This window comes from Panthera leo, chromosome C1 (genome assembly GCF_018350215.1).
Source record: "Panthera leo isolate Ple1 chromosome C1, P.leo_Ple1_pat1.1, whole genome shotgun sequence".
NCBI lineage: Eukaryota > Metazoa > Chordata > Mammalia > Carnivora > Felidae > Panthera > Panthera leo.
The window spans coordinates 55,421,727-55,436,158 of NC_056686.1; the positions used below are offsets into that span (position 1 = coordinate 55,421,727).

The 14,432-nt window shown below is 41.4% G+C and overlaps 1 protein-coding gene across 1 annotated transcript in view; it reads left to right on the forward strand.

The window, feature by feature from the left end:
- IL12RB2 (interleukin 12 receptor subunit beta 2) overlaps positions 1 to 13,106 on the forward strand; it is a 143,370-nt gene extending 130,264 nt beyond the window's left edge. Inside the window, exons 18-21 of the mRNA XM_042952075.1 lie at positions 8,193 to 8,282; positions 9,983 to 10,165; positions 10,868 to 10,976; positions 13,043 to 13,106. Coding sequence (XP_042808009.1) covers positions 8,193 to 8,211 — 19 coding nt within the window. The 3' untranslated portion in view covers positions 8,212 to 8,282; positions 9,983 to 10,165; positions 10,868 to 10,976; positions 13,043 to 13,106. The remainder of the gene's footprint in view (positions 1 to 8,192; positions 8,283 to 9,982; positions 10,166 to 10,867; positions 10,977 to 13,042) is intronic.
- Positions 13,107 to 14,432: the final 1,326 nt, after the last annotated feature.

A 14,432-nucleotide genomic window follows, 5' to 3' on the forward strand; every position in this document is an offset into this window, starting at 1 on the left:
GGAGTAAGTACACACACACACACACACACACACACACACACAATGCCAGAAAGTGACTAAGTGCTGGAAAGTTGTGGTGTGGGTACAGATCTGGGTTTGCACTGGGTGATTCAGGAAGGTCTCCCTGTAAAGGTGACATTTGAGTGGGATGTGAAAGGCAAGAAAGGCATGCAATATCCAGGGAGGAGAGCATTTCAAACATGGAGAACGGCTGGCACAAGGGCGCTAAGTGGGAATAAGCCTGGAAGAAGAAGAACAAGGCCAGGGTAGCTGGGTCATGACGAACAGCCAGAGAGTGGTGTGGAATGAGGTCCAAGAGGCGGGCAAGTGCTGGATCACATGAGACCTTATTGTCCACAGTTTGCTATTTGGATTTTAATCTAAGGACAGTGGGAAACTGTGAAGAGTTTTGATTAGAAGAGGGATGATCTGATGTGTGTGTGTGTGTGTGTGTGTGTGTGTGTGTGTGTATGTGTGTATGTGTGTGTGTGTGTTAAAGTTATCTTAACTGTGGAGCAACAATGAAGTAGAGAAGGGAAACAGGATCCCCAGCAGAAATAAACCATCCTTTACAGGAGGTTGTTGTTTTGGGTTTGGTTTTGTTTTCTTAGTTCTTGAAGTCGAATGCATTTCTAAGGGTCAACTCCCAAGGTCAAGAGTAATCTGAGAAGTCTGTCTGCTCCCTGGGGTTGTTTGTGAGGAAGTCAAGAGAGGCACAGACCAAACCACTTATTATGGAGGAGAGTGTGTGTTTTTCCATTCCACTGAAAAGCAGACAACAGAAGAAGAAATGTATTTGTTTGAATCTCTCCCTGCAGAGGATGTGCCACCCACTGTCCCCTCTCCCGAGGTACCCGGAATCCCTTTCCCTGTATCTTTATCCTTCCAGTGGTTTAACATGTTAAACCCTGCTTAATTTCCTAAACTGATTTCCCGAGGGCTCTGGCTTGCAGAGTTCCCTTTCCTGTCATAGGAACCAGCTGACTGACTTCGTTTTCCTCTCCTGCCCCTGTCACTAGGGCAGTGGAGCTGGGCGTCACTTTCCTGACTCCACACTGTCCCTCCTCAGGCTTCAGATCCTCCCTCTGGGCCCTCCATTCCTCCTGCTGCTTTGGTGGTCCAGACTCCTCATTTATACCAGATTTCACTTGGACAACATGCTGGGATGAAGGAGGGAGTGACCCAGGTGAGGGAAGCCCCCAGATTGTCTTTGCACCCCTGGAGGCTGCTGCTCTGGCTTCCCAAGCCTGCAGCAGTGGGCAGGCTGTGCCTGCTCCCAGCCTGGATTCCATAGATCACCTACCATGAGGTTGCTGGCAGAGCCCCTGTGAAATGGTGGATGAATTCAGTGTAGGAAACTCACCTTTTCTGACTCTTTCTTTAGTTCTGGTTGCTAGGACACTGCACTGAAGGTCACTTTACAAGAGTGGCTCATGCTGAGCGAGGACATAGTATGTGCCTGGCTCTGCGCTAAGATCTGTATAGGCCCATCTCACAAGATCCTCATAATCTTCTTACATAGAAGGGATCTTGATCTCCATTTTTATGGAAAAGGCTCTGAGAGGTTGAGCAACCAGCCCGCCAAAATGGGATTCTAACAAGCTCCAAAGCATCCAGGGGCTTAGCCATGACATGCCTACAACAACCTTAACATTTGTTTGTCCCTCACCATGATTTCAATCTGAAAGTGCTCATTTGGTACAATTTACTTTCATGTCCTCAATAATAAACATTTCTCACCATGGACTAACTATCCACTCTAATATCTTTTTTCAATATGGGCCCTGGGAAGATGTGGAGAAGGTTCTGACTGATGATGTCAAATATAAGGTACCAAATTTCTCCCAGACAGCCTCATTTTCTTAATTAATGATTTTTAAACACCACACATGAAAGTGTTACCAATGTTTGTAAATTTAGATGTAATGTTGTAGGTACTTAATTGTTCTTTGGAGAATTAAAAAAAATTTTTTTAATATTTATTTATTTTTTAAGAGACAGAGAGACAGAGTGTGAGTGGGGAAGGGGCAGAGAGAGAGAGGAAGACACAGAATCCGAAGCAGGCTCCAGGCTCTGAGCTGTCAGCACAGAGCAGGATGCGGGGCTCGAACCCACCAGCCATGAGATTATGATCTGAGCCGAAGTCGGACGCCTAACCGACCGAGAAACCCAGGTGCCCCTGGAGAATTTTTTTTTTTTGCATCAAGCATGTATTTATTTTACTATCAGGATGGGAAAAAAGGATGAATAGTGGGAAATAAAACAACAACAGAACAGGGAAAAAGAAAGGGAAAAAAATTGTTCAGACTTGTTTCTGACCATCCATGCTGATAAGTTCCCTGTGCAGAGGATCTCACATAGACCATCCTTAGACTTGAGTCCTCACCTGGCTAAAGACCACACCTCATATCTGTAGTGCATGGTCAATACCCTTGAGCAGAGTTGAACGAAGATTGGTGAGTTGAATCAGATGTGGCCCATGATACACATAGTGCCAATATTGGCTGGTTTGAGGTTAACAGGCCCATAGATTTATTCCCCTAACGAGATGTGAGGTCATTTTTAGTTAGAGATTTTAGAGACTTGAGAAAAAAACCCTGATGTCATGATTCAATGAGTTCCTGAGGAAACACATAGAATTTTTTGGCCACACATTCTCAGTTTTTTGGTTCATTTGGCATATCGCTATGCTAAATTTGAAAGCAAATGTCAAGCATAATTATTATATATGTACAAATTCACCTCCCAGGGATCTACATTCCTCATCTGGAAAATGAGGGAGTAAACCAGATGCTCCCTAAAGGGCTTTCTAGTACTTGTGCTCTCTGGTTTATGTATTTTTGGACATTGTATTTCACTTTTTGTTTATTATAAACTGAAAAGAGTAAAAAAGGATAATATCCAGCCTCGAGTTTCCCAACCATGCTATAACTGATCTACAAATTGGATGTCTAAAGGATTATGTTACTTTGAACTAAAAAGAATAGGTTAGCATTCTGAGAAGATGCTTAGATTGTGGCCTTCTAGATAAGTCCCATGCCTAGGCATTTGCAACGACTTCCCTGTGTCACAAACAAAAGGATTTTTCCATGCCTTTTGAGAGTATACATGAGAGGGAATTAAAATAAGGTACTAAACCAAAACCCACTATGGTTATTCAAGTACTCCTAACTTTGTATTTTCATCCAGAATATGTGCGTCATTTTTTGGTTCTTTTTGTGTTTCTTTCTCCTTTTTTAAAAAAACAAGTAATCTAGGAGCACCTGGGTGGCCCAGTCAGTTGAGCATCTGACTCTTGATTTTGGCTCAGGTCATGATCCCAAGGTTCGTGAGATTAAGCCCCGTGTTGGGCTCTGTGCTGACAGCCTGGAGCCTGCTTGGGATTCTCTCTCTCCTTCTCTCTCTGCCCCTCTCCCCTTCAAAGTAAACAAACATTAAAACATAAAATAAAAACAAATAATCTATAAATAATTACTTAGGCCTCTTTTATTTTTAAAGTCATGCAATATTGCAGATAAACCCTCCAATGCTCAAGTATATGTGAGGTGATATTTAGTGACAGAAACATGTAGTGGTTAAGAGCAAAAGTCTTCAGTCTCTGGGAGCGTCTGGGTTGCTCAGACAGTTAAACGTTCGACTTTTGATTTCAGCTCAGGTCATAATTTCATGGTTTGTGGGTTCGGGCCCTGCATCGTGCTCTGTGATGACAGCATGGAGCCTATTTGGGATTCTCTCTCTCCCTCTCTTTCTGCCACTCCCCGAGTGTCTCTAAATAAATAAATAAATAAATAAATAAATAAATAAATAAATAAACTTACAATTTATTTTTTAAAGTCTTTGATCTGTGTTTTGTCCCTTAATTAGCTGTACAACCTTAAGCAAGTTATTTAACCTCTCTGACTTCCCATCTATGAAATGGGGATATTAAGGATTCTTTCTTTCTTCCTTCCTTCCTTTCTTCCTTTGTCCTTCCTTCCTTCCTTCTCTCCCTCCCTTCCTTCCATCTTTCCTTCAATAAATACTTTTTTGAGCACCTGCAGTGTGTGACTCAAGCCTCTGGGAATAAATATAGCAGCGAACAAGGACAGAGTTCCCTTTTTCATGTATGTAAGAATTTAGTTGAGTGAAACAGATAATAAATAAATATGAATGCCTGGTGGCAAGTACAATGAGCAAAGCATAGTAACAGATATTAGGAATGGAGGGAAGCTACTTAGAAGAGGTAGTCAAGGAAGGCTCCTCTGAAAAGGTGACATCTGAGCTGAAATGTGAACTAAGTGTAGAGAAGAAGATTCCAGGTGGGGAGAACATCAGATGTGACAATCATAAGGAAAGTGTGCTTTCAGTGAATGTTTGGGGAAGAATAAGAAGGTCAAGATGACTGGAACATGTAAAGCCTTTAGATTTTACTCTGAATGCATCGGGAAGCTGCTGGGAGGGTTGAGAAGAAAAGTAAAAACATGATCTGATCCATGTGGAAAAGGACCAGCTTTCCAGATGTTTTAACATGTGATTTGACTATGTGTCTAAAGATTGACTTCTCAAGCATGTGTTAAGATTGGCATGAGCTCATTAGGCAGTGTATGTGAATTGCATAGTGTTTGCAGTAGATTGCACTCAAGAAGTAGCTCTGATTATTATGCTATTAGTCAAGTTGATAGATCATCACCAAGGTTCTGCACCGATGATGATAGGGCATCTGTCTGGGGTCCAAGGAAATAGGGAGAGAAAACCATCATTTCTTGAGTACTTACTCTGTGCCAGGCCTGAACATATTTAGCTCTGGTACAATAGAGCAAAGCAGCACGCTTTTTTGTATCAGTCTTGTCATGATGCCCAGAACTATTCATAACTCTGGGCTGAGGTGACTTTTAAAGTGTACATTTTAACCTGGGGTGGCAACATTAGGTCCTATTGACCCCCTGTTACCTTAATGTGATTTCATGGATCAGATGAACTAGCTAGCCACCCCAATGGCTCTGGAGTCTGAATGCCTATGGTCAAAGTCCAGCTCAACAGTTTATAAGCTGTGTGACTTTGGGCAAGGTACTTAACCTATCTGTGCCTCAGGTTTCCCATCTCAGGGATGATAGTGATAATTATCTTTCAGCGTTTATGTGCGCTAAAGAGAGGTACTGCATGCAAAAATGCTTTATCTGACATAACTATATTATTTTCACAGTTAAGTTCATTAATGAGCCAATCAGAAGAGCTTTGAGGGGTGGAACACAGCACTGGTAAGGTTTTAGGGGAAAGCAGAGGGCCAAAAATGTTATGGTGCTACCATGAGAAGTTCTGTAGGATGAACACTTACTTCCAGGAGTGGGAACAGCTGGTAAAAAGATACTAAAACATGTTTTAAAAAATCTAACTTAAGTCTTTGCAAGTTCTCACTGTAGAGACAGAAGATTCAAGTGATCCAGTGAGAAGTTTTGATCAGTATGCTGCAGGGTGATAGATGATAGGGAGCCAAAGAAAGAGACAGGCCTTATAAGGAGTTTAAAAAAAGTAAGAAAAACAGATAAATGTGGTAAAGAAATCAGAAAATTCATAGAGTAAGAAATGCAACTAGAAAACAAATTAGTGAGAAAAATGTTTGCCAATCAAATTAGCAAGGATTAAAAAAAATAATACAAATCCCCTTGCAGTTAAGGCAATAAAAATTGCTGAAAGGATTTATTGCTGAAAGGATTATATGTTGCTGAAAGGAATATAAATCAATAAAACCATTTGAGAAATCAATGTGATGACATAGATCAAGTGCCTTTAAAATGATTATTCTCTTTGACTCAATAATTCTATTTCTAGATTGTTATTACCCATTTGTAGATTTTTCTAGGTTTTATTGATTTATTTGAAAAAATTAATTTTAGTATTTTTTAATGTTTATTTATTTTGAGAGAGAGAAAGACAGAGTATGAGTGGGGTAGGGGCAGAGAGAGAGGGAGACAAAGAATCCAAAGCGGGCTCCAAGCTCTGAGCTGTCAGCACAGCTCCTGAAGTGGGGCTCAAATTTACGAACGACAAGATCATGACCTGAGCAGAAGTTGGGCGCTCAACTGACTGAGCCAGCTAGGCACCCCTGAAAAAAATTAATTTTAGATATAGAGTCTTCATAGAATTTATTATAGTAGGCCCAAATTAGAAAGATTAAAATATCTTCAAATAAATGGCATATTTTGCAACCATTAAAAAAGACATTTATATCCCCATGAAAAAGAATGAAGTTGGACTCCTTCCTAACACCATACACAGAAATTAACTCAAAATGGATTATAGACTGAAATGTTTAAGAGCTAAAACTATTAACCTCTTAGAAGAAAATATAGGAGTAATAGACCTTGGGTTAGGCAAAGCCTTCTTAGATATTACACCAAAAACACAAGCATCAAAAGAAAGAAAAATAGACAAACTGAACTTTATCAAAATGAAAAACTTTTGTGCTTCCAAGAACACTATCAAAACAGTGAAAAAACAACCTGAAAGAATGAGAGAAAATATTTGCAAACCATTTATCTGATTAGGGACTTGTATCCAGAATATATATCCAAAAATCACAACTAGAAAAAAAAAGACAAATAACCTAATTAAAACATAGGCAAAGGTTCTAAATAGACACTTCACCAAAGCAGGTGTAAGAATGGCCCACAAGCATATGAAAACATGCTTAACATCATTAGCCACTAGGGAAATGAAAATCAAAACATGATGAGATGTCATTTTATACCTGCTAGGACCATTGTACTAAAAAAGACATAATAACAAGTGCTGGAAAAAAATGCAGAGAAATTAGAACCATCATACACTGCTGGTGGGAATGTAAAATGGAGCAGCCATTTTGGAAGACAGTATAGCAGTTCCACACAAAGGTTACCCAGCAATTCCACTCAGAATTCCACTCAGAAATAGAAATATATACTTATACAGAAATATTTAAGTTGGCATTATTCATAATAGTTAAAAAGTAGAACCAACACAAATGTCCATCAACTGATAAACTGATAAGTCAAATGTGGTATATCTATGTAGTAGAATATTATTTGGCAGTAAAAAAGAATGAAGTATTGATACATGCTGTAACATGGGTGAGCCTTGAAAAAATTATGCTAAATGAGAGAAGCAGTCACAAAAGACCTGTATTGTATAACGTTATTTATATGAAATGTCTAGAAATGGTAAATCTATAGAGACAAGAGAATAAATTAGTGGTTACCTGGGCTGAGGCTAGAGCGGGGATGAGAATGGGGAGTGATCACTAATGGGCACAAGCTTTCTTTCTGGGGTAATGAAAATGTTCTCAAAGCAATTACAGTGATAGTTGAACAACACGTGTATACCAAAACCCATTACATTGTACACTTTAAATGGGCAAATTATATGGTATGTGAATCGTATCTTTATAAAGCTATTAAAAATACATTTGTGTAAAGTATATACTAAAAGAAGAAATGTTCATAATATTTGTGAATGATTTAGAATCATGTATTGTAAATTATGGTTATAATTATTTGGAAAGGAGATTCAAAGCTTTGACATGCAAATATAGTATGATTTCACTCATATGTGGAATCTAAGAAACAAAACATGTGAACATAGGGAAAGGGAAGAAAAAGTAAGATCAAAACAGAGAGGGAGGCAAACCGTAAGAGACTCTTAAATACAGAGAACAAACCGAGGGCTGCTGGAGGACGTTTGGTGGGGGGATGGGCTAAATGGTAATGAGCATTAAGGAGGGCACTTGTTGGGATGAGCACTGAATATTGTATGTAAGTGATGAATCACTGGGTTCTACTGAAATCAATACTGCACTGTATGTTAGCTAACTTGAATTTAAATTAAAACAAAAACCAACACCAAACAAACAAAAACCCTCTGACCTAAATTCTGACAAGAGATCTACTACCATGTTAATGAAGGCTGTCTTTGGATGGTGAACCATGGTTGATGTTTTTCCCCCTTTGATCATCAGGCCTTACCCTGATAATAGGGAAAACTTCTGTTAATAAAAAAAATAAGGAGGCCTTTTTTCCCAAGCAGTCCTTGGGCACAATCCTTGTTCATCCTTACCCCCTGCTAAACAGAAAGCATCTGAAAAGTGTTTCAGCCGTTATTCTATAGAAAACAAAGTCTGACTGAGACCAAAAGTGACATTTTCCATGTTCCCTCCTCCCTCCTGTTCTTCTACCCCACAGGCCCATAAAAGAAAAATGATTCAGAAAGTCCCGAGCAAGTGAAACCCGGAAACGTGCTACACTTGTGTCTGGCAGCCTCATGCCCTGGAGGTGAGGAGCGGACAGCCACCATCCAGGGCTTCTCACAGTGAAAGTGGAATGAGGGAGGCATGTGCTCCAGCTGGGGGCATGAGTTAGGGCCTGTGCCAGGTACAAAGAGAAATTTTATTTTTGACTTGAGCGCACACTGTATGCTTATCTCTACTGAGGAAACCAGCTTTTCCTTCTTACCTCCCAAGAGGAGGAGCCAGTCCTGGCTCACATCCCTGGACAGAGTTACACTTCCCAGCTGGCCCCTCTCCAGGCCAGCCAGTTGTCCATCTCTATCTTGGAGGAACAGCTTTGACAAAGTCCTTGGCCCTGTTTAGAAATCCCCTTCCCCTTGCTCTCCCAAACAAAATTAATTTGAAACGGTTGGGTTAATCTGACATTTTTCCTCTGAGGAACATGTGTTCATATGAGGGGGGAGGGTCTCCTGGAGACAGTCTCCAGGCTCTCTACTTGGAATCCATATACCTCCCCAACCCTGCCAATCTGCAGTGCATTCAGGGGCATGCGCCTGGGTTGCAGAGGGGTCTGGGGACCAGTTCTCTGAGGAATGGTTGAAGGACCTGGGGCCGCTTAGCTTGGAAAAGAGAAAACTCAGGGAGATCTTGAGAATTGTCTCAATGAGCTTATTAAAAGTTTATTTTGGAATAATATCTCAGAGAAAAATTGGAACCAATGTGGAGAAGTTGCAATGAGGCAAATTGCCTTAATATCAGAAAGAACGTTTTTAATAATGAGAATTTTCCAACATGTAATAGGCTCCATAGTTGAGGAGGTGATTTTCATTGGAGGAAGTCTATACAACAACTTTCTTTTGGGCACCATCAACTTAAGAGTGTAAAACGTTTTTCCAACAATTATGTGGTGGTGCTTATTATGTACCAGGCACTATATATATATATATATATATATATATATATATATATACACACACACACACACATAATTCTAGGAATACTTACAACATCCTTCTAAAATAAGTGTTTTATTATCTCCAATTGTAAGTGAAGAAAAATAAGACTCAGACAGAGGTTCAATAACTTGCCCAGGGCCACACTGTGACTCAAACTCAGGTAGAATGGTTCCAACATCCGTACTCCATTCATTAACTCCTATATTAAGGTCACATTTATATTAATACCCCCAAGATATGACCGTAGGCTCCTACATGTCAAAATATAGGATTAGTCTCTCTCATCCAGAGGTGCTCAGATTGTTTCCAGAAGTCCCCGCAGAGTGCCTACCTATACCAACAACTTAGTGGATAAGGTACATGCACCTGTCATACACCATGGCTTCCCTCTTGTCAACACTATTCATGCAGCGTCACCAACTATACTAACTGTGAGACCACCAATGTCTGTTTCAAGGGGGCTTCCCCACAATGCACCCTAGTCCATAGGGCTCAAGGCTTGTGTGTTGCTAGGTTCTGAGAGGTATGGAGAATGGTCCCACGTCTGTGCTGCAGTTTGTCATCTGAGTCCCCAAGAAACAATACTTTTGGCTGGAGTCCTCTGTCTCTCACAACAATATGTCCCTCTCAGATACTGGTCCTCATCTCCTTGGGTATAGAGTTTCAGAGACAGTCCAATGATTGGAGGTGGGTCCTACAACTCATGTCCCTCTCTGTCTCCTTTACTTCTTTCTCGACTGTCTCCTATCACTTGGACAACCAAAATAACGAAAACTCTCTTTCCCCCCAGCCACAAAACACAGAGCCTCCACGCAGTAGGTGAAGAGAACTCTGAAGAGATGTCACCTCGTTTCTCCCCAGTGCTTGCTCAGTCAAAAAGGACATGGGATATCTGAAAGCAGAAGCAGGAAGACTATTCTCAGGTGTGCTGGGGAATGGGTGTGCTGGATGAAGCTGGAGGCTGGAAAGAATGGTAAGGTCTCATCAGTTCAAAAATGTTAGAATCCTAAGTCCCAAATAGTTTGTTAGAAATGGAGTTGCTTCAGCTTGTTTCCTCAAATAGCCCCCACTGGGTTTGTTTAGGAAAGAGTAGGCTGTGTTTCTAAGTAAAGTTTTTACCAGTTTCTGGATTCTGCTTCATTTATGGAAGGTACAGGGTGAAAGAACTGACTGTCTAGTGTAGCTCATCTTTAGGCAAGAGAGAAAGCTGGGATGTGGAAGGCTAGGGTCAATTTACTGATGGGGAGCAATTAATGGCTCTGATAAGCCTTTTCCTTGAAGAAAAGTTTCAGAGATGAGCTTCCTCTGTTTGTACCCAGTTTCTCTCATGTTTTTCAGGTTTCCCATGTTCTTCAGGTCTTCTCATTGTTCTTTATGGTCAATGTGAGGGATATGGGACACTTAGATTCTTTGAAGTTTCCATGAGAATATTTGGCTGAAATAGGGGAGAGAAGATAGGGACAAGAGTAAAATACATCTCACTGTGGATATGAAGAAAGGGTGTGGTAACCATTCTCAAAATGGCCTCCAGTAATCCTTGCCTTCTAGTGTTTTTATCTTGCATAGTGTCTCTCCCTGCATTGAATCCCTTTTTGTCTGTATGACCAATAAAATATGGCAAAAATGACAGTGGGTGGCTTTCTAGACCAGGTCATGGCTTCCACCTTGGCTCTAGGAGAAGCCAGCCACCATGTTATGAAGGATGCTGAAGCAGCCATGTGGAAGAGCCTATAGGGGGAGGAACTGAGGCCTTCTGCCAAAGCCAGCACCCACTTGTCAGCCAAGTGAGTGAACCACCTTGAAAGCATATTTTCCAGTCCCAGTAGAGCCCTTGGCTAACTGCAGCCCCAGTTAATATCTTGACCGCAACCTCATAAGAGATCCTGAGCCAGACTGCCCGAACTCTTCCTTACCTATAGAAACTGTGAGAGGGGGACCTCAGTGGCTCAGTTGGTTAAGTGTCCAGCTCTTGATCTCAGGTCAAGTCTTGATCTCACGGTTGTGAGTTCAAGTTCCATGTTGGGCTCCAGCATGGAGCCTACTTAAAAAAAAAAAAAGAAAGAAACTGTGATATATATTGATGATTTCAAGGTAATTAATAACACATCAATTGATAACCCATGCAAAGAGCAAGTCTGATTATGTGAAGGGCCCTCTAGCATAAGCCCTGTTGGTTGAGCACCTTCATGCACCGTGTCCTTGGGAAGCCAGAGGATTGGCAAACTAGGGCCCATGGGTCAAATCCAGCCATCCAAAGGCCAAATCTGCCCACATCGCTTGTCTCCATATTGTCTATGGCTGGTTTTTTGCTACAGTGACCGAAGTGAGTAGTTGTGATACACTGGATGGCTCACAATGCTGAAAATATTTACTATTTAGCCCTTTATAGAAAAAACTTGCCAACTCCTATTCTATAGGAACTTGCAGTATGATGGTGAAATGTCTTTCGCACACACGTACAGATATGCACACCCACTCCAAACAAGATCCTGAAGTACACACATGTTATTTCATCTGCCTGGTAAGCCCTCTGTACTTTCTTCATCTGGCTAACTCCTACTTATCCTTCAAAACTCAGTTTAGATGCCACCTTCTTGAATCCAACCTTTACTTGTGAAATCCCTCTCCTTTGAGGTTGGCTTATGTATCACCTCCTTCCCTTGTTCCCCCAAGCCAAATGAATTCTAACAGCAGTGTTTCCATATCTCTTTTAGAACTCTAATCAATCACATGATGAGGAATTGTTTAGTGTCTTTCTCCCCCACTGGACTATAAGCTCTTCAAGGACAAGGATTGTGCATTATTCATTTTATAACCTCAGAGAAATATACCTTTACTTATTTATTCATCACAAATACTTATCAGATGCTTACTATTTGTCAGATAATTTGCTTACACGGGATTCACAGCGAAAAAGACTGAGTTCTTGCTCTCAGGTTGCTCTAGGATGGGAGTGGGAAAGCAAACTGGCATTAGGCTATGATATGGTAAAGGTGTGTGCAAACTTCATTGTGAGTATATTTGTTGTAGCCATATAAACATCTGCAAAAAGAAATTGTTTTTCAACCCTTCCCTAGCATTTCACCATAGTCGGACACCATACTAAATACTTAAATACATTACAATTTACTTAATCTTTATACAACATGAAGCAAGTACTACAATGTTCCCTTGTACAGGATATAGAGAATAAGAGAGGTCAAGTAACTTATCCAGGGTCACAGAGCTAAAAAAAAATGTCAACTGAATTTTGGAGCAATTATTTAGCTGAATAATCAATTCTAAGTCTCAAAAACAACTTAAGTTGGAGAAATTGGGATAATGCTGTCCTTCCCTCTTAGAACACTAAGTGGATGGTTTCTGTCAAGCTGGAATTTCCAGCTCCAGAGGCTTTCTGATGACTTACACTATGCTTGGCATTTTATTTCTAGGAATTGCCTTCTGGGAGATTCTGCTGTTTTAATGATTGTGCAAGCCTGGTTTCCTCACTGAATTGCACCATTTGCCACTTTGAAGTCCTCCCTAGTTGTTAGTTTGACTTTCCTAGGACCCTGTGGGGGAAGAACACATTCAACAGTGCCCAACTCTGTTCTTTCCTTGCTAAAGTCAATAGGACTATGGATTGCCTACAGCTGGGATGTGAGATGGGGCTCCAGTTCCTTCTCTCTGCCATCACTTATCTCCAGCTGTGATCTCAGTTGTGGATTAATTGGTTCAAACCTTGGGTGTCATTCAGCGAACTGGTTCAGAGATCCTGCATGCAGTGGCTACTGGTGCAGGCTCTAGCTTAAAGAAAACCATTTCCCCGTGTAGTATGAATCACTTAACTGCATTCTGTTTTCCTTTCTAGGAATGAAGACTGAAACTCCAGAGCTGGTCCCCTTTAAAAATACATAAATAGGTATTCTGAGCCATTTGTCTACTCTGTTCAGATCACTCATTTGTGCCTGGTTCCACCTTCCTGCACAAAGATGTGAGGGCTTTGTGGTAAAGACTGGAGGTGGTGAAGTGGGGGAAAGCTTAATGCAGGACAGTGACAGGTGCTGAAAGCAGGTATGTCCCTTGCTCAAGAGCCTTAGCTCAGTGATTCCCTTCCAAGGGTAAGTGTGCAGAGTGAAGTGATGAGGAGTGGTGTCAAAGTAGGTGGGAGAGGGAAAGGCCAGTATGTGCACTCACGGTTTTCAGCCTATTCACCCTCATTCCACAAGTCTTGATGGAATTGACTACGTGCCAGACCTTGTTTACAATCAGGTCCTAGAATTTACAGTGGCAGATGAGACAGATATGGTTCCAGCCCTTCCGAAGTAGTGGGGAAGATCAGAAAGAAGCTAACACTTAAATAAAGTAATTGCAAATTATGGTAAGTGATGGTAGGAATGAAGAGTGGGCTATTACAGAGAATAATCGGGAGGGGGGATGGGACAGGACCATTTATTTTGAATGGAATAATCAGAGAAGGCTTCTTTGGGAAAGATAATGAACATGAAGGATAAGGAAGCCAAGGGAGAATTCCAGGCAGAGGGAACGGAGCGTGCGAATGTCTTGAAGCTGAGGTCAGCTCAGGCAAACTGAAATGGCTAAGCTGCTCTTGGTGGGGGCCCCCAGACTTCCAGCCTGCACTGCTTTCTCTAGGAGTTCCCCCTGCCCCAGGCCCAGTGCCTTCAGTGCTTCCTTTGCTCCATCCAGTCATGCTCCTGTGATAGCCTGAGAACCCCCTCTGCAGTATCTACAATTCATCTGGGGTCTCAGCCTTCAGCTATAGCTCTGAGCCAGAGCAGCTTCATCAAGAAAAGGGGGACACTTAGGGACATGGGCTCCCTTCTCTCTATTTTAGGATAAACAGACCTTACTAAAGCTTAGTGTTACAAATTACTTAGGTCCTCTGGGCTCAAATCCTGGCTCTGCCACTTGGAAGCTTTAAGTATAACGTGTTACTTAACTGCTCTGTGCCTCAGCCCCCTTATCTGTAAACTAGGTCTTAAAAATGTATCTGTCTCATAGAATGGGTAGTAGATTTAATTAGTTCAGGCTGGCTAAGTGCTTAGGTCAGTACCTGGCTTATCAACATTCGACAATCATGTGATTATCATTATCATACTTCAGCTCTTGTACCCCACTGCCACCTGGAATGGCAGTGAAGGTGTGTGATGCATTCCCCAGAGGCTGGGCTCCCGGGAATCAAGCTGTATGTAGCCTTCTCTTATAATTCAATACAGATCATTTTTATACCAGGCACTGTA